This window comes from Girardinichthys multiradiatus, chromosome 22 (assembly GCF_021462225.1).
Source record: "Girardinichthys multiradiatus isolate DD_20200921_A chromosome 22, DD_fGirMul_XY1, whole genome shotgun sequence".
In the NCBI taxonomy this organism is placed as follows: Eukaryota; Metazoa; Chordata; class Actinopteri; order Cyprinodontiformes; family Goodeidae; genus Girardinichthys; species Girardinichthys multiradiatus.
In genome coordinates this window covers 41,822,198-41,849,475 of record NC_061814.1, presented here as the reverse complement: position 1 = coordinate 41,849,475, position 27,278 = coordinate 41,822,198, and the positions used below count along the sequence as shown (strand labels likewise).

General features: G+C 39.8%; 1 protein-coding gene and 1 long non-coding RNA gene across 13 annotated transcripts; one reads left to right on the top strand and one right to left on the bottom strand.

The window, feature by feature from the left end:
* Nucleotides 1-329: 329 nt before the first annotated feature.
* On the bottom strand, nucleotides 330-23,007 carry ikzf1 (IKAROS family zinc finger 1 (Ikaros)). 12 transcript variants are annotated; one of them, XM_047352329.1, is made up of 8 exons: nucleotides 22,123-23,007; nucleotides 16,982-17,035; nucleotides 16,697-16,810; nucleotides 7,125-7,397; nucleotides 5,034-5,201; nucleotides 3,664-3,789; nucleotides 3,206-3,340; nucleotides 330-1,679 (listed from the first exon to the last, which is right to left on the bottom strand). In XM_047352329.1, exons 1-8 carry the CDS (start codon nucleotides 22,265-22,267, stop codon nucleotides 994-996), a joined length of 1,701 nt encoding a protein of 566 aa, XP_047208285.1. In that variant the 5' UTR covers nucleotides 22,268-23,007; the 3' UTR covers nucleotides 330-993. The 12 variants fall into 12 exon arrangements, with proteins under 12 accessions (XP_047208285.1, XP_047208282.1, XP_047208289.1 ...); XM_047352326.1 differs by having other exon boundaries at nucleotides 3,206-3,337; nucleotides 22,123-22,276; XM_047352333.1 differs by having other exon boundaries at nucleotides 16,893-17,035; nucleotides 22,123-22,217.
* Nucleotides 20,876-26,146, top strand: LOC124859515. Its single transcript, XR_007036122.1, has 2 exons — nucleotides 20,876-20,938; nucleotides 25,412-26,146. It is a non-coding gene; the product is annotated as an uncharacterized LOC124859515 (long non-coding RNA).
* Nucleotides 26,147-27,278: the final 1,132 nt, after the last annotated feature.

Sequence of the window (27,278 nt, the reverse complement as noted above, 5' to 3'; positions counted from 1 at the left end):
AACATTAAACTTGAAAATTATATAAAATCTTGACTGCACTGTAAAACACCATTAGTATTAGGAGTTTTCATTTCTTCACACCTAACCAGTAGTTTTCCCACAGCATTATGTGTTTTTTTTTTTTTTTTGACCGGAACGTCAGTCATTCGGTCTTTCTTGAATTTTATTTGACAGGTCTGAACGGAGCACCATCATGAATGACATGCACACTTAATTATTTCAGAAAGTTTGAAAGCAAAACTTCACCAATCATTTTTTAGCCTAACTTATATTTGACTCTAAACATTTTGACATATAAATTGGCTTTAAAAAAAAAAACGTACCCACTCTTTGTGCATATATAAAATATCCTTTATTGACATCTTGAAAGCATAACCCTCCCTTGAAATGATGGTAATTTTATTTTTTGTTTCCAATACAGCAGATTTAGATCCTTTACATGAACAGCCTCCAGCAGCAGACACAAATTCCTCTCACACACATTTTGGTACAGCTGAACAGAAAACAGTTGCTACTCTATAACACAAAACATCGATCACTTTAATAAATATAAAAAAAAATAGACAAGCATGTAAATGTTTCATAAATAATATCACAAAGACAAGCTAAAGGTGACATATTGGGACATTTTACAGAACTCTGGGCTCACCTTGTTAGGTTTTACTGATTGTATTTAAATCCAGTGTTTGCAGTGTTTTGCTTGCACTGAATCTTTTTTTTTGGGTGCAAGTCTTTTTTTCTTGTTCATTTCAATAAAAAAATTGTCCTTTTATATTTCTGGCAGCATTTTCTACAACAGTTGCACATATTTTCTGAAACATTTGATCTAAAATAAAAAAAAGAAGTTTTAAGTCATATATCCAGATATCAACAAACATGCAACAGGGTTTAAAAACTTCCTGACATTAGGAGTGTATTTTACAGAATGTATTTCTACACAATTATTGCGGATGTGTGTGTTTTTGTCTGCGTGTGTTTTCTGTACTAAAGGGCTCAGTAGCGATGCTCCCCCCGGGTTATGTGAGACGAGAACTCGTATCGGTCTTGACTCCGGTGGCCGCAGAGGTTGCACTCGAAGGGGTCTCTGAAGCCGTGGCAGCCCATGTGAATGGTGTACATGACGTGGTCCAGGAAGAGCACGCGGCAGTGTTCGCAGCGGTACGCCCTCACCTGCTCCCCGTCCGACGTCACCACCTTGAAGCCCTCAGAGGCCATCTCCATACCAGCCCTGATGGATTCGTACTGCCTCTGCTGCTCCTCCTTCACCAGCGGCAGCACGCCGTTCCTCACCCCTGAGGTGATGTGGTTGGTCAGGTAGATGAGGCCGGTGGCCGCACCCGTCCGGTCTTCGTTGTTGCTCTCGGTGTCAGTGGAGTCCTGGCCGCTGTGGCTGGGTGAGCCGTCCTTGTCACTGGGGGCTGACTTGGACAGCAGCAGCAGGTTCTCTGCTGCGCTGTCTTTGGCTGACAAGCCCGTACCCATGTGGCCCTCTGGGGCTGGCTTGTGAAGGTGGTAGCTGAGGCCAACATCAGAGGAGGCCGGGGAGGTCTGGACCAGAGGTCGCAGAGACTCGGCCCCTAAGTAGCTTATGGCGCTGTTAATTGCCTGGTCGATGACGTGGGGCTGAATGAGCTCTCCTGATGCTCCATCGTATGAGAGATCTGACAGACGTTTGTCTCCTGATGGGTCATAAAGAGACAGAGATATTCTTCACCGATACTTAAACGTTCACTTGCATCTTGCCATCTTGTTAAGGAGCCTATTACTCTGTAGCTTAGTCAGAAAATTACTTGCAGTACCGTGCAAACATACTCACACCCTTTTGACTTTTTCACAGTATTGACACATTAGAACCACAAGCCTTAATTGTTTTTTGTGGGATTTATGTGATAGGCCAACACAAAATAATTCCTTTCACAAATTCTAATCTAAAAATTCTGGCCTTCATTGGTATTTAGCCTCCCATGAGTCAATACTTCGTAGGACCACCTTGCCCTATAGATAAAGTTTTTTTGGGAACATCCCTGCCAGGTTTCACATCTAAATATTTTTTTCTTCTTTTCCTATTGGATTTAAGCCTAGGTTTTAACTGGGCCATTCTACCACATGAATATGCTTTGATCTAAACTGTTCCACTGTAGCTCTGACTGGATGATTTGGGTCATTGTCCTGCTGATAGGTGAAGCCCAGTCTCAAGTCTTCTACACCCTCTAACAGGTTTTTTTCCAGGATTGCCATGCTTGCTCCATCTATCCTCCCATCAACTCTGATCACCATTCCTGTCCATGCTAAGGAAAAGCATCCCCGCAGCATGATGCTGCCACCACCTCATTTCAGGGTGATGCACATATTTCCAGCATATATATTGTTTTGCATGTCGGTCAAAAAGTTAAATTCTGGTTTCAGTCAGACAGGATGAAGAACATCTTTGAATATCAATCCACAGATTCTCTACTGGACTAAGGTCTGGACTTTGACTAGGACATTCTAACATAAATATGCTTTGATTTAAACTATTCGATTCTAGTTGTTCTTTTGGGAGGGGAACCTGTGCCCAATTCTCATGTCTTTTGCAGCATCTGAAAGGTTTTCTTCCAGGATGTTGCCCTGTACATAGCTCTATCCATATTCATACCATTTCTGAAGACGGGCATCCTCACAGCATGATACTGCCATCACCGTGTAATGGGGATGGCATGTTTGGGCGACTTTTTACTTTTTTTAGCAAAAACGTTTGGTAAGGCCAAAACCTTTACAGTAATTTTGGTCGCACCTGTGCAGATCACCTTCTTCCATATATTTGCTGTGTCTCCTACGTGGTAACCTTAAACCTGGACTTCCAAAGGCTTTATTTAAACAATAACTTAATTTATAGATTAAATTGTGTGGTTATAATGAGAAAAACATATGAATATTTTTGCTAGGCACTGTATGTTTTTATGGCATCTTAATAAAGTCCTGTTCTGACACCTGCATTCCAGATTTCGTCTTATTCTTGAGCGTTTCCTCCTTATTTAATAAAGATTATAAAGTTTATCTAAAAGTTATTTTCTTCTTAAAATAATGAAACAAATGAGGTCAGCATGCATGCACTGTGCAGAGCAGAGGTGGCATAATGAACATAAAGGACATTGCTGCTGCACCTATTTGCTAACAACAGTAAAAGCATTTTATTCACACAAAACAAGCAGATTGCAGCCCTTACCCACAAACTTCTGGGGCATAGTGCTCTTACGCTTAGCTACATTATTAGCTAGTCTGTCTAGCACCAAGGCTCTGTCAGATCCCGTCTGGCTTAAGTCTTCCCTCTGCTCATTCTGGTTGCTTTCTTCCTTTACTACTGGAAAGCAAGACAGAGAAGTAGATTTTAGCATCAGAGTAATTTTGAATTGGTCCTTTTTTTTTTCAGATGATGAGGTGGAACCGGATGATACATGCCAGGTGTTTTTTTTTTATTTATATTTACTGCATGTAGGGCACAGAGCGGACTGTTCTGACATGTGAAGCTCTTGGTCTATAAACTGAATATTTGCTCATGCATTCAGAAGATAAATACCTATGCATATTTGCCTCATTTTATCATTCTGTGGATTATAAGGGCACTCAGATCAGTATTGTTGGTATTTTAGAGTTAGGTGATGGTTACGTTTTTGAGCTACAAACCTGTGTAGATGCTGTTTTGAAGTCCCATGCACTGGAGGTAGTTGTGGCACCTCTCCTTGTGCTCCTCCAGGGAGCTGCGCTGCTTGTAACTTCGGCCACAGTAGGCACACTTGTGTGGTTTTCCAACTAAAAAAACATCAAAGAGCAAAAAACACTCTTAATACGCTCCCAAAACCAAATTTCTCTGTTAAAAATTACTTGTACTAAATGCTCTAATGCAACAGGCTTTTCTATTTTGTTTTTCAAATTTTTATTATTTTGTTTCAAAGGCCAATTTTAAAAGCATGCGATTTGATCATTTATTTAACAAAACATGAAAATAAACTGTTGAGAAAATTTCATATTTAAGAAAATTAAATAGTTTTTTTCTATGAAATATCATATTTAAAAAGAATTGAAAAATAAATACATAATAATAAATAACAGTAACAATAATAATAAACAGTAAAACAATCAGCTAACAAACATAGCTCATTAATATTATTTACAATTTTAATTCAGATTTTATTGTTTGATTGAATTTTATTTTTTTAATCTATTTTAGAAAGCCTAAATAAAAAATGCCAGATTTGTCTTTTTAGAAAAACTGTTTAGAGAAAATACTTTAAAAGACTTTAAAAAGTGAATTATGAATTTTTTGATAAAATTTACTTCATATAAAATATATATATATATATATATATATATATATATATATATATATATATATATAAAATAGATATATCTAAAAGTACTAAATAAATATAAAAATTCAAAAATTTGTAAAAATATTTTTCTGCAGAAAAAGGAGCTCAGGCTTCAACGGAAATATTGAAACTGAAAAATCTAAATTTTATTTAACTGAAAACCGGTTGCCCTGGAAGTCCTTAACCAAGAACAATCTGTCGTCTGTCGCTGTCCAAAAACAACATGAAAGAGTTAAAAAATGAATTTATTATATTTAGGTTAATATAAAATTAAAGACAAACCCCACCTTTATCTGCATGCTCTGTGGTGATGAAAAATGTGGTCCATGACAGATAAGAACTGACATTTTAAACTGTACCACTCATGTTTTCTTTTAATGCAGTGAAACATGCCCACTGAAAGTTGCCCATGCATGGCTGTAGCCTTCCAGGTTATCCCTTCGCTCTTCCGTTAAACCGTTCAGAGCAAGTAAACTGTTTACACCCAAGTTCATTAACACATACTTCTGCAAAGTATTTGAAAAAAAAAAAAAGTGACACCATATCTCTATGCCTCAGACTTCCCGTTACAAAGAACTGAGGTCTCACTGTGTCCACGGCAGACATTGTTGTGTCCTAAGTTTTCCTAGAAAAAAAATGGGTGGGAGTGTTTTTTTCTGGTGTGGCTGGATGTTGCATGCTCACCTGAGTGGGTGCGCAGATGGCCAGTGAGGGCATCCCTCCTGCGACAGGCGTAGCTGCACAGGTGACACTTGAAGGGTTTCTCCCCTGAATGGAGCTTAATGTGACGCAGCAAGTTACCCTTCTGGGTGAAAGAGGCGCCGCACTGGCTGCACTGGAATGGACGTTCGCCTGAGGACAATAGCGGATGGAGAGCAGACACCTCTGAATACAAAGAGGCAGGGAAAATCATAGTAAAAGAAGGCAAATGGAACCACGTATGCATTACTGGCACCCAGTTTATATGTATTTATGTAATAGATGACTTTTATCCTTTCTTCTTAATTTCTTTCATCTGGTTGTGTTTGATCAAGCACAAAGATATGTGGATGCAAAGCTGGCGGCTGCAGGATTGCAGGGTCACTGATCTACAGGCGTGCTGAGTGCCAGAACAAGCTGGATGATGGAGCGTCTCCGGGGCAGACAGCGATCCAGCAGCCGGTGGGAGGGTTTCACAGCAGAGCGACACTCCATCTCTCCGTGCTCCCCCTGCCTCATCGACTCCTGGCGCTCTGATCGAACAAGAGCCTCTCAGACTCAGCCTGCCAGCTCTGTAATGCACCATTGCTTAGGTCAATTTGATCTGAAAATCTCATTTTTTCCTCTTCTTCGTCTCTAAAATAAGAGCGCCACATCATGATGCAAATTCAGCCTCATTTGAATAAAGCGAAGGAAACACTTTGTGTTGAGAGCCAGTCTTCCTGATCAGCGCCTCTGGAATAAACCAATATCCAGCCTTTCCGTGTGTTGTGGCATTCTCTGAAAACGTTATAATATGGCTTTTTTTTTTCTGTCAAAAGCCCGCCATAAAATAAGTCGTCAGTGAAGCAGCAAAAATATAAAGGGAAATTCATTAAAAATGCATTTCAGGAGCAAAAGACGAAGTGCAGAATGTTTTCTTTTTAAATAGGAGCCATTTCATTATATATCTTAGCGTACTTTCTTTTGCATTTACATTAGCCAAGTGTTCCTTTCTTTCATTTTGAGTTTCATTAGTTTCAGAAGCTTGACAGTTAAATAGCTTTTTCACAAATGTTCCCCACCACTGGTTTGGCTCCATTACAATAGCATATCATTTCTGAATTTTTGAAAAACTTTTAAGAGCCAGATAATTGTTGCTTTGAGTAGATTCCATTTAACTGCAGCAGATATCCTGTTTCTCAACTCAGGGTGTGTTTTTACAAAGTAACTAATCCATAATTAGTGTTTGTCAAGTGTTTATTAGGAGATTTTTAAGTGAAAACTGATGAATGTTAAATGTGATGCTGAAAATCTTTCAGGCATGACAGGAGAGAGCGAATAGATGCACCGATTAAGCTTTTCCTGGCCGATACTGATGTCTTATTTTTTTAAAGAGTCTGTTTTTTTTCTTTTCTAAGGTTTAGAAAGCACATAGAAGAAAAAAAAATGTTCTGCAGGTTTTAAAATTGACATTTTTCAATGTTTGACCTGAAGATGAAGATGAAATCGGCCACTTACGATTTATTGGAGCATCTCTAACCTGCTGATCAGGATTTTCAAAGACTACAACTCATGAACAAGAGTTGTTTTGTTTTTTTATCTAACAGAAATTCAAGGAATTACAAGATGAATCAAACTTAATGCATAACAGCATATGCTCCTGAAATCTATCAGAATTTTATTTTAAAAGTAGATCTAAGTGCTACGGATTGATGCATTTGTAGACAGGAGTTCTTGGTTTTCATGCATTTAATACAGAGGGGACAAAAGATGAGATTTTTCAGTTTTTGACCTGTCGATCGACGGAAAATCATCCATTTCCGATCCAGATGATCATGTCTCTAATCATGTGCACAAATATGCAAAGGCATTCTTGGGAAACTGCAAATATATTATTTTGGAGGGCACTGTACTTCATATTGTAATTGCTTGTTTATATAAAAAAGATGTAGTGCACAACTACTCTGAGACTGTTCTTATTGCCTCTCTCAGAGCTGTAAAGAACAGGAGGCGCCACAGCACGGTTTTCTCCCTTTCATACTGACAGTGAACATAGGTGCAGAGGAAGAGCAAGAAATATTGCAGGCGGCTTACCAGTGTGGCTTCGCTTGTGCACCATCAACACATTGGGGCCAATGCAAACTATCCCACAGATATCGCACTTGAGCTTCCCGTTGGGCAGCCGGATACCGCCAGCCGAGGAGAAGGCCTTGGCTTCGGGACTCGGCTGTGAGCCGTTCACCTTGGCCCCGGAGGGGTCGACCACGCGCAAGTCTTCTGCGCATTCCTCCTCCTCCTCCACGCCATTCATGTCACAGGCCAGCCCACTCTCCTCATCACTGCGAGCCTCAACTTTAATGTTACAGGCTGGAAAAGAGGGCAGGGGGGGGGGCCACGGTTTAGAATACGAGCATATTTCTGTTATCATGTAAAACTCTAGAAGATGGGCACTTTAAGTGATGTAAGTGCTAGTATATTAAATAAATCCTCACAGCCTGAACCTTTATGACTCATGATATGATATTTTATGTATTTGGTTTGCAATTCAGTTCATTGGAGGCTCTTTTGCTGTTTATTTTAGATAAATTTTATTTCCACCATTTGAATCAGATGTGTTGAAAGAAGGAAACATCTAAAACCTGCAGAACTCTGGTCGTCAAGGATAGGAACTAAACACAACTATTATCAGTCATTACTTTCTCTCTCCCTCTCCTGCTCATATTTATTATTTATATTTATAACAGTGTTTTCTGTCTGGATTTGGAATTACTTGTGTTTCAAAAACATTAACTTGCGGATTGAACAAACATTGGGATGGTATTTACAGATCATTGCTGTAAATATATGTCGTATGTCTGGAGCACTTCATTGCTCTTATATATAGTAACTTGCCAAAGTAATCATACCACCTGAACCTCTCCACATTTGGTCGCATTACAACTACACACACCAGTATCTTGTATTGGGATTTTATGTGACAAACCAACACAAAGTTATGCATAGTTGTAAAAAAAGAAAAAGAAAAGAAACATGGTTTTCAGAATTATTTACAACTAAAAATCTGAAAAGTGTGGCATGCATTTCATCTCAGCTGAGCCCCTTCTTTTACATGTTTGCTGCGTCCCCAACATTCCTCACTACACTGCCATTAAGGCCAGATTTGTGAAGCCCACAGCTAATAGTTTTCCTATCAACAGATTCTCCCAACTGGGCTGTGGATGTCACCACAGGCCTCTTGGCTGCTTCTCTGATCAATGCTCTGTATGCCGGTTTGACAGTTTAGTTGGACGGCCATGTCCTGGTAGGTTTGTTGTTGTGCCAGACTATGGTTTTATAACCTAACCGTGTTTTAAACGTCTCCACAACTTTCTCCCTGGCCTGTCTTCTATGTTCCTTAGTCTTCATGTTCTCTAATGTTCTCTAACAAACCGCGCGCCTTTACGGAACAGCTGGATTTATACTAAGGTTTTTTTTAAACACAGGTGGACTTATTATACTTCTAAAGGTAGTTGGTTGCACCGGATTTTATTTTGGGGTATCAGAGAAGGCTGATAACATATGTATATATCACTTTCCAGTTTTTTATTTATAAAATTCATTTTCTTTCCACTTTACAATACCGTTCAACTTTATGTTGGTCATTTACATGACATACATTAAAGTTTTTGATTGTGATCACATAAAATATGGTAATCCTTAGGAGTTAAGGCACTTCAACTAAACATGACGTGACCTGGTATTGCTTCAATATCTTATGATAATCACTTTATCTTTGTTCAGTCATTGTTTAAAATTCTCCAGCTAAAAAAAGACTCATCATGTGACAAACCTGCACTAAGAAATAACTGCAGGACAACAACAATTTTTGGACCATTTGTGGAGGCCGTGACATTTCCATGTGCTGCACGGCACTTGATCCAAGCTGTAAGAAATTCCCTCCTATTTCAGGCATTCTGTTGTTAGACAACATCAGCCGAGATAAACCTTCACACCTACAGGCTGCTTGTCAGGATACACAGGTGGAAAGCATGCCTGCTGCTTCAGGATGTCAGAGATGAGATGCTGCAACATGCCGATCATCTCACACCATCACACTTTGGTGAAGCAAATGACAGCAAGATAAACAGGAAACAGAGACACAGGAAGCAGTGTCAAACTACAGGGACTGACGCAGTCACTATCAGAGCAACAGAGTGCACTTCTTATAATCTCACTAACAGACACTAATCTCAGTTTAATTAAAAAACTCCATGATTGATAAATACCAAGCACTTTTTTGGACGAATTGGAAAATTTTGCTTTTTTATTTATTTGATATGTGGTTTTCCACAGTGATCAGAAAAGAGAAGTGTTATGTGCAATAAACTGCTTGCTCCCACTTTTCCTACTAGAGAACATTTAGAGATGTGTAAAAGAACCAACCAATCATGCAAGTCCCACAGCTACCAACCTGTGGTTTGCACATCTCAGCAGCAGCCTGATTTCCCCATACCTTTGCCTCTGTTTGTTCAACTGAAGAGGAACAAGTGGAAGTCATGAAATATAGGAATCTATGGAAAAAGGGGAAGCTTCAAAAAGAGGGCCTGTCTAACTGAAATACCAAGAATTATGGAGAAGTGACAGAAAGGGAAGCACGGGAAAGGAATTGTAAAACAACATGTAACTGAAACAGTTTTTGTTTTCACAACGAGTCACTGAGGGAACATAAAGATCTGCTAACAGAGAGCAGGAGGTGAAGTGAAATATAAGGATCACCAGGCGCTGATCACGTAATGCACTTATCTTCATATATCTCTTTTGCACATCAAACTTCTCTCTCACTACTTTTTCTTGTGCTAAGTGCACAACATGAGAGAGACATCAGCTAGCGGAAAAAAAGAGGAAAGACCTCACTCTAGAAAAGCAAGAGGCTGCTCCTCTTGGTGCCAAACCAAGAACTGTAGAGGTAGAAGCTCCTCGATGTGCTTCATATGTTTGTTGAGAGTAAAAGGGATTCAGGCACAAATCTGTTTGTGTTACGCTCAGAGAAACATAAAGTTTATTTGGAAATAAAATGTTGTAAATCAGGACAAATACAGTGCTGTGAATATGATTTGTCCCCTTACAGATTTATTCTGTTTTGGCTTTTTTTCACACAAGTACAGATGGACTTTTTAAAAACATGATTTAAATAAAGGAAAAATCTATCCAAGCAAACTATGTGAAAAAGTATTTGTCCCCCTTAACCCATTTTCATTTTATAAAAGCTTTGGTAACAACAACTGCCATCAAGCATGTATGATAACTGGAAAGTACTGTATTCCATCACAGTGTAGGAATTTTGGCCCACTCCTCTTTACAGAATACTTTTAATTCAGTCACACTGGAGGCCTTTAAAGCACTAACACCCTGCTTGAAGTCATGCAAAAGCATCTCAATGGATTTTAGGACTAGACTTTGACTAGGTCACTCCAAAAATCTTCATCTTGATTTTTTTTAGCCATTCAGAAGCAGGCTTAGGATCACTGTCCAGCTTCAAACCTAAGAGCTCTTGAGCTTAAGGTCATAACCAACAGGACTTTCTGCTTGAGCGCAGAAGTGAGGGTTTAATCAGTTATAGCAAGTTGTCCTGAAGCAGCACAGCAGCCCAGGCCATGACACTACTACCATGTTTCACTCTTGGTATGATGATCTTTTTCTAAAATGGGTGTTAGTTTGATGGCAAATGCAACTGGTTGTCGTTATAAATACCTTTTCACAGCACTATATTGTCAACATCACTATTTATTTAAACACATTATTCAAGGGCTACAGCTCTATCATTTTTTATACTACATGATTAGAAGAGACACAATGTACATTATTGGGGCATTTACGAAACATATTAACAATTAATTTTATTTTGGGAAATATAAATATAAAAATATGAGTTGCCATCATTGCATGTCACCTTGTAGCAACTACAAAACCCAATTTATATTTTTGTTATTTTTATCCTCAGCATCAATGCATTTTAACAATAAATTGCTGCAATTCAACATGTTCCCGCTTAGTTTTTACCAATCATTATCATAGATTGGTTACATTGGCCTAATATGTTAACCATTAACCAGTCACATCTGTTACTAGTTTTGTCTTATACAGTATGTTCATCTATATCACCTTGTATCAACTTCAGTAACTATTTGCACTGTTGAGCCATTTTAATACCATATAACACTTTTGACCAGTGCCACTTATTTTACCTACCTACTTTTCTCTAATTGTGGCACGTTTGTACAAAAATCATAAAGTAAATGATTGTTATGAAGTCTTGAGGATTTCACTCCCTCTCTTCAGGGTGCATGGTGACAAAATTAACTTGGCTCCTTGTCCAGCCTTGTTTAAACACATCCAGCTGTTTTAGACTATTTCATTATTGTTCTGAATGTATATGTGGGCAATTTTAGTCCAGTAGCTATATTCTGGTAGTCCTTTCCTAACTGATCAAGATCAACAGAAATGCCTTACTTGAATGGAACATTCTTTCTCATTTTATTTAAAAATAATAATAAAATAAAATAAACAAATAAAAAATCTACATCTACTTTATAGGTTTTTTTAAAATTATTTATTAAAATTCAATTTCCCCCTTACTGGATGCATTCAAATTGAAGTTTGGATTTTTTCACATTTTTGCAGTGTGGGATAAAGCTACTGCAATAAAAAAAATTGTTTATTTTGAAGTTTTTCTTACACACCCTTACTGGGGGCAATTTGTGCGTAAGGCACTGTATTTATCAGCAATACTAGACCAGTGGTAAATTACAAATGTATTCATTACACCAACAGATAGCAAGCTAATGTAGCCACCTGTTGTCAGGTTATTGTTAGCTAGCCAGTTAGCCCTGTTTTATCCTCCTGCATTTTATTTCTTTTAAATATTTATAATATTCATTTGCTTTTCTGGTGTAAACATTCATCTGATACTATCCAGGCTGATCCAGATATTTGGCTGTTTAAGTTGCTAACTTAAACAGTTAGCCAAAGCTAACAGTTAGAGTTAGCTTACACTGAATGTCTTATGTATTGTGAACACTCACATCAGGTGATTTAACACTAAACTGTTGTTTTTATCAGCTGAGCTACGTTAATTTTGATTAAATGAATCTACTTTTGACCATTGTGCATTTATTACTAGCCCAGACTGGGGGGGTTGCTGATCATTTGTGAGATTTGGTTGAGCACTGTGAGTTTGTGACATCCTATGCACCCTGCAAATGTGAAAGAGAATCAGCCTGTACAACTTGCTCAGGCAAACATCTTTTTTGGAGACTAGGTTGCATGTGTTGCAAAACATGAAGCTCTCAGAAAAACCACCAACATGTTTTTTTGTTTTCTTTTTTTCTATGCGGGCAGCAGCAATGATAATGTAAGTGTTTCTGCTAATGAAGCTTGTGAGATTTTAAAGTGAACAAGTTTGTTACACTTGCACGTCAAAGACCTTAGTAAAAACAAGCAGCCATACTGCTTTAAACCCTGATTCTAACAGCTTATTAATAGGAAAGGTTTTAAATGTCAGAACAAATTATAAAATTAAACTCCAGATCTGATTCAGGTATAACTGGGACATTAAATGTGTGTGTTTCAGGTAAGGGTGTGTATATATATATAATATATATATATATATATATATATATATATATATATATATATATTTATATATATATATAGTTTATTTTTTTATTTATATAGCGCCAATTCACAACACATGTTGTCTCAAGGCACTTCACAAAAGTGCCTTAGGTATTATATATATTACCTAATAAATATATAAAGAAATGATTATGTTATGATATGAATTTGCTGAACATTAGACAGAGAAGCACCCAGGAGGCCCATGGTCTCTCTGGAGGAGCAGCTAAGATCCATAGCTCAGGTGGAAAAATCCTTTAGTCATGATCTCCAAATTATGTTGAAAATTTTTTAAAGAAAGTCACAAGAAGACCTGTTTTCAACTTGCATGAGCCATGTAGGGGACACAGAAAACACATGGAAGAAAGGGCTCTGGTCAGATGGTAGGGTGGAGCAAAATACAGAGCAATCCTGGAAGAAGACCTGTTAATGGTTGCACAAGAAAACGACTCTAAATACCCAAATGGTGGAGCTACGGTAGAATGCTTATAAAAGCATATTCATGTATCAAAATGGCTCAAAGTCCAGGCATAAATGCACTTGTGAATCTTGAAATCTGAGGAAAATATCATGGGGGGTGAATACTTTTGCATATTGCTGTATGAATTTATTTAGATCAATTTGGATACGATGTAACCAGTCATGAAACAAACCTGTTTGTATGTAAAGTGCTACATATGCCAAAACTCAACTGACCTAAAAACAAAAAGCAGTTGAAATGTTAAAGCCAATAGCAGGCTGGACTATAGGGAAGGGAAGCTTTTATGCTGGGCAGCTGCCCAGGTCTCATGGATATGAGGAAGTTGTGACTAAATATGGAATAGGAAGAAAGCTTTAATTTTATGTTTGTCATAATCACACATCCTGATTTTTCATTTTGGGAAGCAGGTGTCAGATCACGTTGTAGACAGACATGAAAGGCAACAATAAAAAGTCACAACCTGATATACGGGCGATGTTATCCTCATTACTAAGGACAACAACCAATAGAGCTGAAAAGCTGATTGTAAACTATGACATGAAGAGATGTTGGTTGCCGGGAATGATGTCTGCTGCTTAGCGTGGACAGAGGACAGAGGGTGTCTGCTGGAAGTTGCTGCTTCTCTCAGAGCCTGAAAATAACTGTGTGCAAGGTAGTGGAACCACAAGTGTCAAACCACGCCAGCAACACATTCAGCACAACTTGCAGGAACACTAAATACAGCCTACTTTTCCCCTCAAACATGACAAAAAAAAAAACCTTGCAGCCATGTTTTCGGGAACTAATCTCCCTCTCAGTCTCATGTCTCTGAAATAGCAAAAGGCTCCATCTGAATCACAGAAAGTGAAAGAGAAAAACAATTCAGCGGGAAGGTCAGCTTGCAGGCTTGTGACTTTAACCCAACTTTTCTCCAAGATGTCCAGTTAATTAAAGAAAAGAGCTTCACTGTGATCTTTAAACCTCTTTTCTGTTCGCGCTTGTGCGTTTGTAGACTACAGCGTTGTGACTATGGCTCGACAAAGTCGATCCCAAGCTGTGAATAGTTATTTGCAACAGGAAACAACCTGGGTTTTGAGGTTTTGAGCTTTCGATACTTTGAGGTTCCGTGTCCCACATATAGTCCCCCCTGCTATTTGCCTGTTTTTTTAACTAAAGAGAACTGAGCAGCACATGATCCTGGGTGATAATTTTAACTCATTCTGGCTTTTATCACAGACGCAACGATGCATAGATGTACCAGATACTCGCACTTCCCTTCTTTCTCTCCGTCCCTGTGCAGAGATGTGCACATATGCACATACAATAATGTACATGGATGAAACAAATATATTATTCATGTATAGCACCAGCTGTAGTTTTGTCTCTAAACTGGGAGCTAAACATTTTAAACCATGTGCTTTTTCATATTTTTCAGCAAAACAAATTGTAGATACAGATCTTTTAAAGAAGCATAAGGAGATTTCCTGCTTGAGTCAAGTTCTTTTCCTGACACCTCGCCGGTAAAGTCAAAGAGAAAGCCTTTGTTAGTAAGCATGCATATGTATGTATGTGTGTGTGCAGGTGTGTGACCTCTGTGGTGTAGTGATGTGCTGATCTCTTTCGGCTTTGGCCCTACTCCTAAACTCTTTATCTCCAGGAGTGTTGAAACAGTCTGATGGCAAGTTCTTCTTAGGAAACTCTTACACATCCTATTTCAGTTTCCTCTCGCATCTTATTTTTGACTGCGTGCTGCTAATCTTTGCCGTTATCTGGATATGTAGAACGCTGCAGAGAGCATGTAATGAGCCATTTTTTTTTTGTCATGATGAACGCAGCCCTTTTTCGCATCCTAAACAGAAAATTTCCTCTAACACCTGCAAAGATTAATTTAGGAAATCTGCAACTTTAATCCAGGTTATTTTTTGTCTGTACAGCCTTAGAGACCCATACATGAAGAATATTTCTTGCTCTTTCACAAACCACCCATGTTAGGAGACTTTAGCTGGCTTCATCCTTATTTTCACCATCAAATCCCCTGCTTGATGTTCACAAACTCAAATCAAGGCCACATTAAGTATTCCTTAAGATTCAGGTTATTAATGACATGCCATGGATCACAGGCGTTTCTATTTCCTCCACCTTTTCTGCCAATGACCTAAATGTGTCTCTTTGCAGCTTTAAGTGAATTTTTCCAGGGGGTTTGGGGTGTACTCCCGATGGATGTACATGGGATTAAGTTAAATTAACATTTTTATATGTGTGTTTTGCATTTGATCCTGACATTTTCACTTAACTGTTTCAGTTTGATTTGGAAGCACTGGGAATACATACATTGATGTTGCTGCAGTGAGTTTGTTTTTTTTTTTTTTTTGGCTCCTGTTTGGTTGCTGCTTCACTGGACAAACCCATCACACAAATACTGGCTCTCAAAAGTCTACACACCCCTGGTAAAATGGCAGGTTTTTCTGCTGTAGAAAAATGAGACCATGATAGTTAATTGTAAAGCATTTTCCACCTTTAATATAACATATCACCTATTTTGTTTAACTGAAAACCAAGAGAAAGAAAATCTAAAAAATAAAAATCTGTTCTAACTTTGTTGCATAAGTGTGCATGCCCCTAACACTGATGCGTTATTGAAGCACCCTTTGATTCGATTAAAGCATTCAAGTCTTGTTGAGTTCACACCTAACATCAAACATAATGAATCTGATGCGCTGTAAATAAATTCAGCTGTCCTAGTGCAAATTTTCTTACATTTTCTCAGTTTTATCCTTTTGCCTCAGTTTGCAGAGAGGCTATAAAGGAGTGAAAGGATCAGTCAGGAGAAGAGAATAAAAGAAGATTCAAACAATTTCCAACAAGTACTGGTTGTGTTCTGTGTGTGAGAACAATCTCCTGCATGATCCATATTTCTGGGCTAAGAAGTGGGGTTACAAAGAAAACAAACATTTGTTGCTAAAATGTGTCATCGTTTGATGAAACAAAACTTAAACATTTGGGCCACGGTTCCATAAATAGGGCCTCAAAACAACACTGGGCATCACCAGATGATAAAAGTGAAACACGGAAGTGGCGGCATCATGCTGTGGGGTTGCTTTTCATCAAATGTAGCTTGTGTTTTTGCCAAGATGGATGCAATTACTGAAAAGTTCCAAACACCAGTCAGTTTTAACCCAAAAGCTGAAGATGAAGATGAGTTTGATTGTCAGCATCACTGTCAGTTCAAAGACTAAGTCAAATCAACGAAATAAGAGAGCCGTGGACAAGAGATGTCTTCACAATCTGATAGTTTAAATAGCAAAACTGAATCAAACGTTGCTTCAACATTAGTTTAGGGTGTACATCTTTGTGTTTGTCAGCTGAACTGTAGAAGATAGGGACCATATAAAGGTGTAAAAGGGTTTTGAAATGCTTTACCAGGATCACATTGTTTTAACAGGGGTGTGTGCACTTTTTAAATTACCTGTAGATCAGTTTATTCCTAATTTTCATGAGCATCATTGCTGATCTGGGTGGACTGTGGGTGTACTGGTGAGATGCTGCCTCGTACCTTTGTCCCCCCGGTTGTTCTGCTGGTGGGTGGAACTGGCTGACAGGTCCTCAGGGACAGCCATGGGTTCCTCTGCCTCCTCAGACGCTTCGTTGGTAGGGGGGCTCTCCCTGCCTTGGGGAGACACACAGCAGCAAACACCCATCACTCACTACGCAACCCCGTGACATGACTCTCTCAGGAGAAGATAAATTACCTCCGGGTGATGCAAAGAGGCTGTTTGTGGGCCTATTGTATCGACTGTGTGCGCTCTACATTTCAATCATGAGGTAGGCAAGGTTTTACCTGGCATCTGGGCCATTTCTTGGGCCTCCTCGGTCTCCATGCGGTGCAAGTACTCTAGAGAAGAGATGTAGATGTATATAAGTTTAATCAAGCTCAACATTAGAAACAGCTTGAGTGGAGTTAAAGGTGTGACTCCATCAGCACAGCGGGATAACTCTTGTCACAGCCAATGCCCCCCACATTACATTACAAAGAATTACAGACATTTTCATTATAAGCCTGACAGAGAGGCTGAGCTACAGAGCAGCCCGGCTCCTGCTCACAGGGGCCTGCTGGTGGGGCGCACTTGCTGGGAATGGGCTTTCAGACCACATTTGTTATTTATTGTTAATTTCCTGCCACGTAATCATCCAAAAATGCAAACTGACTGCCGCAAAATTAAGCAGAAAATTAACTGGCCTCTGGGTCACAGAGGATGCGGGCGACTGCCGTGCCCAGCTGATCGACGCTCGTGTTCTCTCTAATTTACTGAGCATGCATCGCTGAGCCCGCGGCCTGAGCACAGACATGATGAAAATCAAGCAGAGGGAGAAAAAAAGGAGAAAACAAGGAGGGATATATCTAATTCTGAGGGATAGATCACTACGAGAAGGCCAAAAGTCAAGGAGGAGGTGCATGAGAGGAAGATTGTTTTCTTATATTTCTTCATGCTATAACTTCTATGTATTTTATTGGGATTTTATATGACAGGCCAACACCATGAAGTGCAGAATTGTGAAGTGGAAGGAAAATAATACATGAATTTCAGTTTTTTTACAAATTGAAATCCGAGTAGTGTGGCCTGCATATGTATTCAACCCTCTTTACTTTGATACCCCTAAATATGATCCAGTGCAACCAATTGGCAGCCAAGAGGTCATGGTGACCCTGGAGGAGCTGCAGGGGTCCACAGCTCAGGAGGCAGAATCTGTTGACAGTATAATTAGTAGCAAACTTTACAAATCTAGACTTTATGAAAGAAGAAAGCCATTGTCATAGGAGGTCCAGTTTGCCGTTTGTCAAAAGGCATGTAGAGGACACAACAAACATCATCCTCAAGGTGAAAAATGGTGGAGGCAACATCAAGCTGTGAGTTTTGGCAGGGAGCAGGATGTTAATCATGTTTACAGGAAACATGGGGAAGAGGGTGCTCTTGTCAGATCAGAGAACAATTGAACTTCTTGGTCTAAATGTAAATATGTTATGTATGGAGGAAAATTACAACCAAAATTCACCTGGGACGAAGCTTTAGCTTCCCAGTCCCAGTCTCGAATAACGACTCTAAACATACAGCCAATGCTGCCATGGAGTGGATTACATCAAAGATTATTAATGTGTTAGAATATCCCAGACATAAATATATTTCAGAATTTTAGGAAAGACTCGAAGGTTTCTGTTCACAGATGCTCTCCATCCAATCTGACTTAGCTTAAGCTATTTTACAAAGAAGATCAGGCAAACATTTCTGTGTCTAGATGAACAAAGCCCAACCACCCAACCCAAAAGAGTTTAACTCAGGTAGGCTGAGTACCTCCACACCTCTGTTTCCAAATACTTACTTGTAAAAAATACAAAATAATTTTCCTTTCACTCAATCACTCATTACTTTGCATTTAACCTCAAATCCCAATAAAATACACTGAAGTTTGTAGCTGTTTCAAGACCAAAACACAAATACTTCAAATGGACGTGGATACTTTTGCAAGGCCCTGAAAGAGACTGAAAAGCAGACTGAAGGTTTGAGAAGTCCTCTTTATTTATTAATTTTTTTAGCAAGACAGCACGATCCAGAAGCAATCCTCTGGCCAGGGCTGAGTATCTGAGGAGTCACCAATGCTCGTGGCCCCATTAATAATGGATGGCCCTCAAGCCTGCAGCAGATGGGCCCGACAGCCTCGGCCCCGGCTCCACCACTTCAAGAAGCCTGTGGTGGGGAGGCTGCCCAGTCCAAGCAGCCACACAGGGAGAAGTGAAGCTCCCGAAAATAGCGAAACAAGCCCAAGGGAGAAGGGGAACCTAGGCCTTCCTGTTTTACTGACAGATGGCTCCACACATTTGGAACAAACAGTGGGATGCAACCGGCCCACTCTGTCGCAACACTCAACGTTCTACGGAGTCAAGTCAGGAGCTCGACGCCTACAGATGCCAACAGACGCCCAGGATGCAAGTGTGAGAGCAGGAGGAAGAAGGACAAAGGACAGGGGAGGAGGGGGGCAAAGGTCAGCGGTGCAGAGGATTTGCTCAGCACCACTCCAGGGTGTTGCGTGTTGAGCTCCAACTCTGCTGCTCGGCTTCTCAGCATCTGGAGTTTGGAGATCAGGGGCAGAGGGAGGTATATTCTCATGCAGCCTTGTTTTTTAATTTCGTTCTGGGTACATGGTGCGAGGTGGGGTGGGGGACACACACGGATGTGCTGGTGGGGGTGGGTTCATGGGGTTAGCTCAACTAAAATAAAGTATAGAAAAAAAGACAGAGTTCCTACATTCACAGCCACAACCCGCTTGCCTCGGCGTTTGGAAAGTAAGGTGCCGGGTAGAACAATCAGGAAGTAGCTCTTCAGCTCACCCAGTGTCTATTTTCAAGCTGTTTTCACTCTTTACATGTGACAGACAGTTTTGTCTTGTTCTAAATTTATTTCATGACCGTGTCATTTGTTCCTCAGCTTTTAAAAACAGCGTTGAACGTTCAAACTCCTCTCTCCCCCTTGTTCTTTCATAAACCTGCTTTCCGATAAAAACAAAACCGGTCCATTTAATTCAAACGCGCTCACCCCAACCTTAAACGAAGTGAGTGTGTGTTGGTGGATGAGTGTTAAGAAAAGTGGGGGCAAGTGGAACCTTTGTGCTGGTGGGGTGGAAGTCATCAAGAAGACTTCTGACACAGAGTGCAACGGGACTGGAACAGTTTTGGTTGTAGTTTGTCAAGTGGGGAGATGCAGGAAGAGGCTTGTGGGTTGACAGAATTCTCAGTCTTCCTCCTGCCTGTCTGCATGTGTGTGTGTGTGTGTGTGTGTGTGTGTGTGTGTGTGTGCTGGATGGTGGTAAAGTACTTGGTGTATAGTCGAGGTGGTGGTGGTGGGGGGTGGGGGGGGGGGGTGGGGGGTTGGTCTGAGGCGTTTGCTCATAGCGAGGTGCAAAAGCTACACCAGGGAGCAGGGTGGAGATGAGAAAACAACATAACCGTTAACAGATACTGAGGACCACACCAGCACAGTATGGATAGTCAGGAGAAAGCTTCAAAAACTGGCTCCTCTAAAGATAAAACTCAAGGACTTTAGTCTTAAAATTCCCTAAAAAGGTTAGGATCAAAACCAGAAGGAGACCAAATTCTTGGAGATCTCTTATTCATACTTACTTTTCCAGTTTTGGAATAACATTCAAGGAGCTCCTGTACCAAGGTTGTAAGAAAACACTTTAATGCCTTAAAATTTATTTCAACTCAAACAAATTAAATGTTTGCATTTTCTAAACAAACTGCAAAAAATATCTGAATTTTAAATTTTTCACTCCTGTGGGTGCTCCCTATTATATTACCAATCCTTAGCTATGAGGCAATTTCGGCGCAAGGGCATCTATGTTCTCAAATACATATGGAGATTCTCATCAGTAATTCATGAAATGTATGGGTGGAAGTGGGTAGATAGTGTTAGCAGATGTGTTCTGGGAGCCCATCGAGGGGTGGAGGGGTGAGCAAAGGTGCACTGAGGAGAAGTTTCCTTCATTTGCATCTGACACACTTCACTACTCTGCTATTCAGACAGTACAATCATTTTAATAACTGTCTGTCTTCCTCCACCCAACACACACACAAACACGCGCACAAACACACAGTAACACACAGTAACACACACACATGCACACACACGGGCACTCTTCTGGTTCTTGTTGACATGAAAGATGATGTATCTGCAGAGAGATTTTGCAGCACTTTGAGCACTTCACTTTCCATGTGAGCTATGAAAAAGCCCCATTTGAGCAGGTACTGCCTTTCACTTCACACTTATTTTAATCTCTTTTTAAACGCGCGCCATTCAATTATTTATAATTAGGGTAACATTAAATTAAATGTACTATAATTTCTACCAGAATTGTGTAATAATTATTATTATAATTTTGAAATTTTAAATAACTCACATTTGCTTCACTGATGAAGTGTAAGAATACTAGTTTTAGTCGTAACTAAAGTAGGAAAACATATTTAGGTTAACTTTTGCAGGAGTTGTTGGAAGAAAAAATACGTTTTTCCCTTTTTGGCTGGGCGTTGATTAATAACTTTTCACCTCAGAGGCAGACGTGTGGAGAGTTTCGCCAGTCCTGCTTTTACATGTGTTTTTGTTTTTATTCCCTCCACCCAGACGTGTAACAAACTGAAACTGTGGTTCGACTGAGAACAGACACACATAAAAGCCTTGAGGTTTGGAAAAATTATCGGATTCATCGATTATCAAAAAGTACGGAGCGCGTTTTAGACCCTGCGCTTCTCGGTGCGGACTGATTTCCTGTTTAGGAGCGCAAAGTTAAGTTTTTAGACTTCGTTTAATTTCTGCTGTCATATTTTTTTTGTAATAAAAATATTAAAGTTTTTCTGAATATTATATTGAGCCTCATAGATGTGTTGTTGGACTATCTGAAGTTTACGCATCTGTTGCAACAGGTGCCGCTACATGAGGGTTGAACAGTTAAACGCGTTAAAATGATAAGGAAACGCGTAAGCAGTCCAAAACCAAACCACAAATACGACATTTTTATTTCTAAATAAACTAAGTAATTTATCTGTTAAACTGTTTTATTAATCCACATTCCCAAAAGAAAACATGGCCCATGGAAAAAAGGGAACATTTCCTCTACTTCCTATAAATTAATGGCAAACAACGCGGAAAATAAAAGTAATAAGAAAATCCTCACATTCAGTTTTTAAATCTAATTGTGTTCAGTAGTTTGTTTTATAATAAGAGGAAGAGTAGAAAAACGAGCCCCACCAGCCGGGAACTGATGCTGAGGCGCACCTGCACCCAAACTAACAGGAGAATCTTATTTTTCCAGTCAGACGCACATGTTTCCATAATTTACTTCAGACCAAAACGAGCCCTCTTTACTGGTTTCTCACCAACACATCCTGTGGGTTCAGCGTGAAGCCGAAAAGCGCAGTGGAGATCACTTTACCTGCTATTCCTTGAGTTTGCAGAATGAAGTTCTTCCAACTCTCCCCGGCTCCATGTGCAGAAGGTCGCAGCGCCGCGGCGGCCCCATGGAGCTGCGCCCTGAGTCCCTCCCCTCTCCACTGCACTTCCTCGTTCCAGCCCAACATGTCTAAGCCTCTGAGCTCGGCGGAGTCATTTTGCTCTGCTTTTATCCACACTCTGCGGCGGGGAGTCGAGCCCACCGAACCCTTGGCACTTGCTTTGTGCCGTGCCAATAAAGGCTGACACCCAGCAGACCATCACTGGCAGCCATGCATGAGATGGGATGCTGCGAGCGAGGAGAGTGGACCATTCATTGTTTATTTATTTCATTCACTCGGAGGGAGTTGATGGGGGCCACTCCACGCTTGCATATTGGACAGCTCCCCTTCTGTCACCTGTTCTGGCGCTGAACTAGTCCATGAAATTAAATCAAGTGTTTTCTTTACCTTATAATGAGTTTCTCCCCTTTCTCTTAAATATTTCATCCTTTAGACGGTTCCTCCCTGACCTCTTCAGAGCCCCATCCTCCTGTTTTACATTACAGGAGCTTCTCAATAAATCGGAATATCATTCAGTAATTTATCTGTTTCAGTATTTCAACTCAGGTGATACAAAATGTTCAGATCTGTTACACAGAGTTAAATATTTTAACGGCTGCTGACCAATAAAACTGTTTCCTATCCATCCATCCATCCATCCATCCATCCATCCATTTTTGTCACATAAATGATCATGAAACAGATTTTAAAATAAGATAAAGACAACCTGTGTAAAAACAAAATGCAGTTTTTAAATGATAATTTCATTTAGGGGAAACATGCTGTCCAAACCGACTTGCTCACATGTGAAAAAGTAAGTGCCTCCTAAACATAATAACAATAATTTCCTCCGTTTTACCATTATCTGTAAGGAGGAAAATACTTTTTTGCAGCAACGTAGGTCAGGTCAGTTTGCTGGCCAATCAAGCACAGTAACACCATGGTCACTGAACCAGCTTTTGGTACCTTTGGCAGTGTGGGCCTGTACCAAGTTCCGCTGGAGAATGAAAGCAGCATCTCCATGAAGCTTTTTAGCACAAGGAAGCATAAAGTGCTCTAGAATGTTCTGGTAGATGAACTGTGGACCCAGTGGAGCAACACCAGCACATGATATGGGACCTTAAATCATCACTGACTGTGAAAACTTCACACTGGACTTCAAGCAACATGGATTCTGTTCCTCTCCACTCTTCCTCCAGATTCTGGGACCCTGAAATGCAAACTTTACTTTCATCTGCACAGACGACTTTGGACATTGATCTACAGTCCAGTTCTTTTTCTCCTTGACCCAAGCAGATGTTTCTGTTGTTTCTTCTTGTTCAGGAGTGGCTTGACTCAAGGAATGTGAGAGCTGTAGCTCATGTTCTGGATACCTCTGTGTGTGGTAGATGTTGAAGTCCTGACACAAGCTGAAGTCTGTATTTTGTGAATCTCCCCAAAACTCTTGGATGAGTTTTGCTTAACTATCCTCTTAAGTTTCTTTTTCATCTTTTTCTACCACACTTTTTCCTTCCACTGAACTTTTCATTAATATACTTGGATACAGCACTCTGTTGACAATCAGCTTCTTCAGCAATGACCTTTTGTCAGGCACTGTCTGCTGGACAACTGTTGACTCAGCAGTCTTCCCTATGATTGTGTAAGTCATAACAAAACATTTCTGTTTTAAAAATCCTTTCTTATTGGTCTTTTATAATTGTTCCAATCTTAGAAATTGTATTTTGGGATTTAAATTGCAGTAACTGTTAAACTTAACACAAATAAATCCTTGTAATATTTTGCTCTGTGTGTGTAATTAATCTACATAATAAATGAGTTTCACTTTGTGAACTGAACAACTGAAAGAAATAAATCTTTTAGCGATATTCTAATTCATTCAGATGTACCTATTCAGTTTTTTATTTTATTTATATAGCACCAATTAACAACACATCGTCAGAATCATATATAAACCAAATTGTTTTTTCAGTTCTTAGAATGCACGGTTGGTAGCACTGTTGCCTTGCAGCAAGAAGGTCCTGGGTTTGATTCCTGGCCTGGGGTCTTTCTGCATGGAGTTTGCATGTTCTCCCCGTGCATGTGTGGGTTCTCACCGGGTACTCCGGCTTCCTCCCACAGTCCAAAGACATGCCTGTTAGGTTAATTGGTAACTCTAAATTGCCCTTAGGTGTATGAATGAGTGTGTGCATGGTTGTTTGTGTGTTGCCCTGCGATGGACTGGCGACCTGTCCAGGGTATACCCTGCCTCTTGCCCATAGACTGCTGGAGATACGCACCAGCTCCCCTGTGACCCACTATGGAATAAGTGGTAGAAAATGACTGACTGACTGACAGAATGTCACCAGTTTTATATGCTGACATTACTGCAAGCATTCCAACTTTTGTAGCAGGGTCAATCATTTAAAACAGCCTGGCCCCACGTACACAAGTAAGGGTTCAACTTTATCATACGCAGAGTTTCCTGTCTGCAAGTTCAGGCTCACTAAGCGACCACCTTTATTTCACAGGTCATCTGCCATACAAATGTGTAGCAGTCTGCTATCAATGTTTTTAACGTATTTTTAACTAATTTGCGCTTTGTCAGAATGATAAACTGAAAGTTTAGCTTTGGAGCAAAAGTTTTTTTACATCTTGAAATTGGCACATGTACATGCATTTTCATTTAAAAGTCATTTGGGGTGTGTCTTTGCTAGCTTAAAAAGAAATGTTTCCATTCTTCTTTCCAGTGTAGCTCCAGCTCAGTTAGATTAGATGAGGAGTGTCTGTTACATCAATTTTCAAGTGTGGTCACAGATTGTCAGTTATATTTAGGTCAAGGTCATTCTAACACATAAATAAGCTGTGGTCTAAACCATGCCATTGTAGCTTTGGGTTTATGTGGGTCAGATGTGAACCAATTAGGTGAAATCTGAAGTTAATTGCTTGATCTGGATTTTATTTAGGGATATCAGAGCAAAGGAAACGGAATACTTTTTTTTTTTATTGTTTTGGGTGACAAGTTTGATAACCATGCATGGTTTTTCTACAATTTTAGATGTAAGGAACTAGTTTTTGGATGTAATTTGACAATATGTGGAAAAGTTTAAGGGACGTGAAAACTTTTGCAAGCCACTGTAACTTCTCCAATTACTGAAATAGAGCCTGAAGCTTCCAATGACATGCTTTGAATAAAGAATTGCAAAATATCCAGCACTTACACTGCTTTCTTCATCTGTGACTGTTTTTTCCCAGTATCCCGCTGTCTTCTGACCCCCAAGAGTGCTCTTATCTCTGGAGAAGCTGTGCAAGCTCGATTGCTGAGTCACCTTTCATGGGAGGCTGCCCTTATCTCCTGAGAAGCACAACATTTAAGCGGTTGGTTACAAAAGGAGGAACTTTGGGCAGGAGCACCCTGTTGCCTGCCATGTCTTCATGGCCATAATATGGATTGCAGCAACACTTCCTCAAAGCTTCACGGCACTCCGTCTCTGGTGGTCAGCTTTTTCTTACATGTGGAGGTGTGACGTGCTGCAGAATTGGACGGCCTGAATGTTTGGGCCACGCCTGAAAATGTGACTCAGCGCATATTAAGAAAAGAGTGTCCATTAATGAAGTTCTTGCTCGCTGATCGCTGCAAGCCCTCTTAGGATTTCGTCTCTCCCCATTTTTCAGGTCACGTTATATCACCTGCAATCAAACTGCACTGAACTCTGTGTTTCCTCAGATTTAACTCATGGAAACCATGTTGCTGTAATTAATATCACCACCTTGCAGGTCTCAAAACATCATCAGGTAGTGGTGACGCTCGACTAGCGAACAATAGGCTCGGGACGGTTCTTATTTCATGGATCTTTAAGCAGTATTCACTGTCTCACTTTTGGAAGCACAGGCAGCATGTAACCCTTAATTGGTTTCAACACCTTAATAAGTCAAATACGTTCAACACTGATAATCACATTAAATAGTCCAATTTATCTAAAAAGTCAATTGCATAGTGAAAAAGTCTCTTTCTTTAGGAATGCATTATGCTTTGAGGATGTCGGAGTAAATTAAATTCCCCTCTGCACACTAAAGCATCAATTTCCTTATGGTAATTATCTGCTGGAATGGACGTGTCACTAGAAGGAGGCAGGCATGCTTGACATTTAGCCTTTTTATGGGCAAAAATTAAGACGAGGAAGAGGAAATTAATCTCCAGCCCAAGCAGGCAGTGAGAGATCCTGGAGGATAGTAGCTGAATCAATCATGATGTTTGTGAGCCTGTTCTGAAAAGGAACCACTGATGTGATTCAGACCACAGGCTGGAAAATCTGAAGAGGAGGGGGAGGTGTTTTCTTAGTAAATAGAGTTATGATTGCCATAAGATGCATACTTACTTTAGCAAAGATGATAGTTTGGGAACTATGTTTCTTTCAGTACTTTTGTTCTGACAGGATGACAATATGACTCACACAACAATGTTATCTGCATGGAAAATCCAACAGGCTTAGCTTGGATTAATATGGTGAATAGCAAAAGTATTCACATCCATTTAGCTTATTTTTTACATTTTGTAACAAAGTTCATCATATTTTATTTGGATTTTATGTGAAAGGCAAACACAAAGTAGGGCACCACTCTGGAGGAGCTGCAGAGATCCACAGCCCAGGTGGGAATATACAACCAGAGCTACAATACAATGGTTTAGCTCAAAACATATTCATGAAAATAATCTTCATAGACAATTCCCATACAATCTGATTGAACTTGATCTATTTCAACAAGAGGAATGGGCAAATGTTAATCCATAGATCTGCAAAGCTACCAATGGCATACCCCAAAAGACAACTACCTGCAGCTAAAGGTGGTTCTACAAAGTTCTGACTCAGATGCACACTCAAGCCTTGTGATTCTAACGTGACAAAATGTTCAAATGTTCAAGGGGAGTGGACACTTTAGGAAGGCTCTGGATAAACTAGTTACCAGCTAGATATGCGGTAATCAATGAGTGAATCAAGTTTTGCTCTGTGATTACAGGTTTCTACTGTCTGAGGTTTCAATGATGAGCAAATCTAATAAAACGGTCTGTCATATGTTTCTGCAACAGTAAAGAAAAATAGGTAAAGTGAACATTAAAGGA

What these genes read in the sequence shown, in the direction of transcription:
- ikzf1 (XM_047352329.1), bottom strand. Translation starts at nt 22,267, where the DNA reads ATGTTGGGCTGGAACGAGGAAGTGCAGTGGAGAGGGGAGGGACTCAGG. An exon ending in GAACAACCGGGGGGACAAAG is followed by an intron (nt 7,398 to 16,696) that starts GTACGAGGCAGC and finishes CCTCTTTTCCAG; the next exon opens with CCTGTAACATTAAAGTTGAG. An exon ending in TATGCCCCAGAAGTTTGTGG is followed by an intron (nt 1,680 to 3,205) that starts GTAAGGGCTGCA and finishes ATGACCCATCAG; the next exon opens with GAGACAAACGTCTGTCAGAT.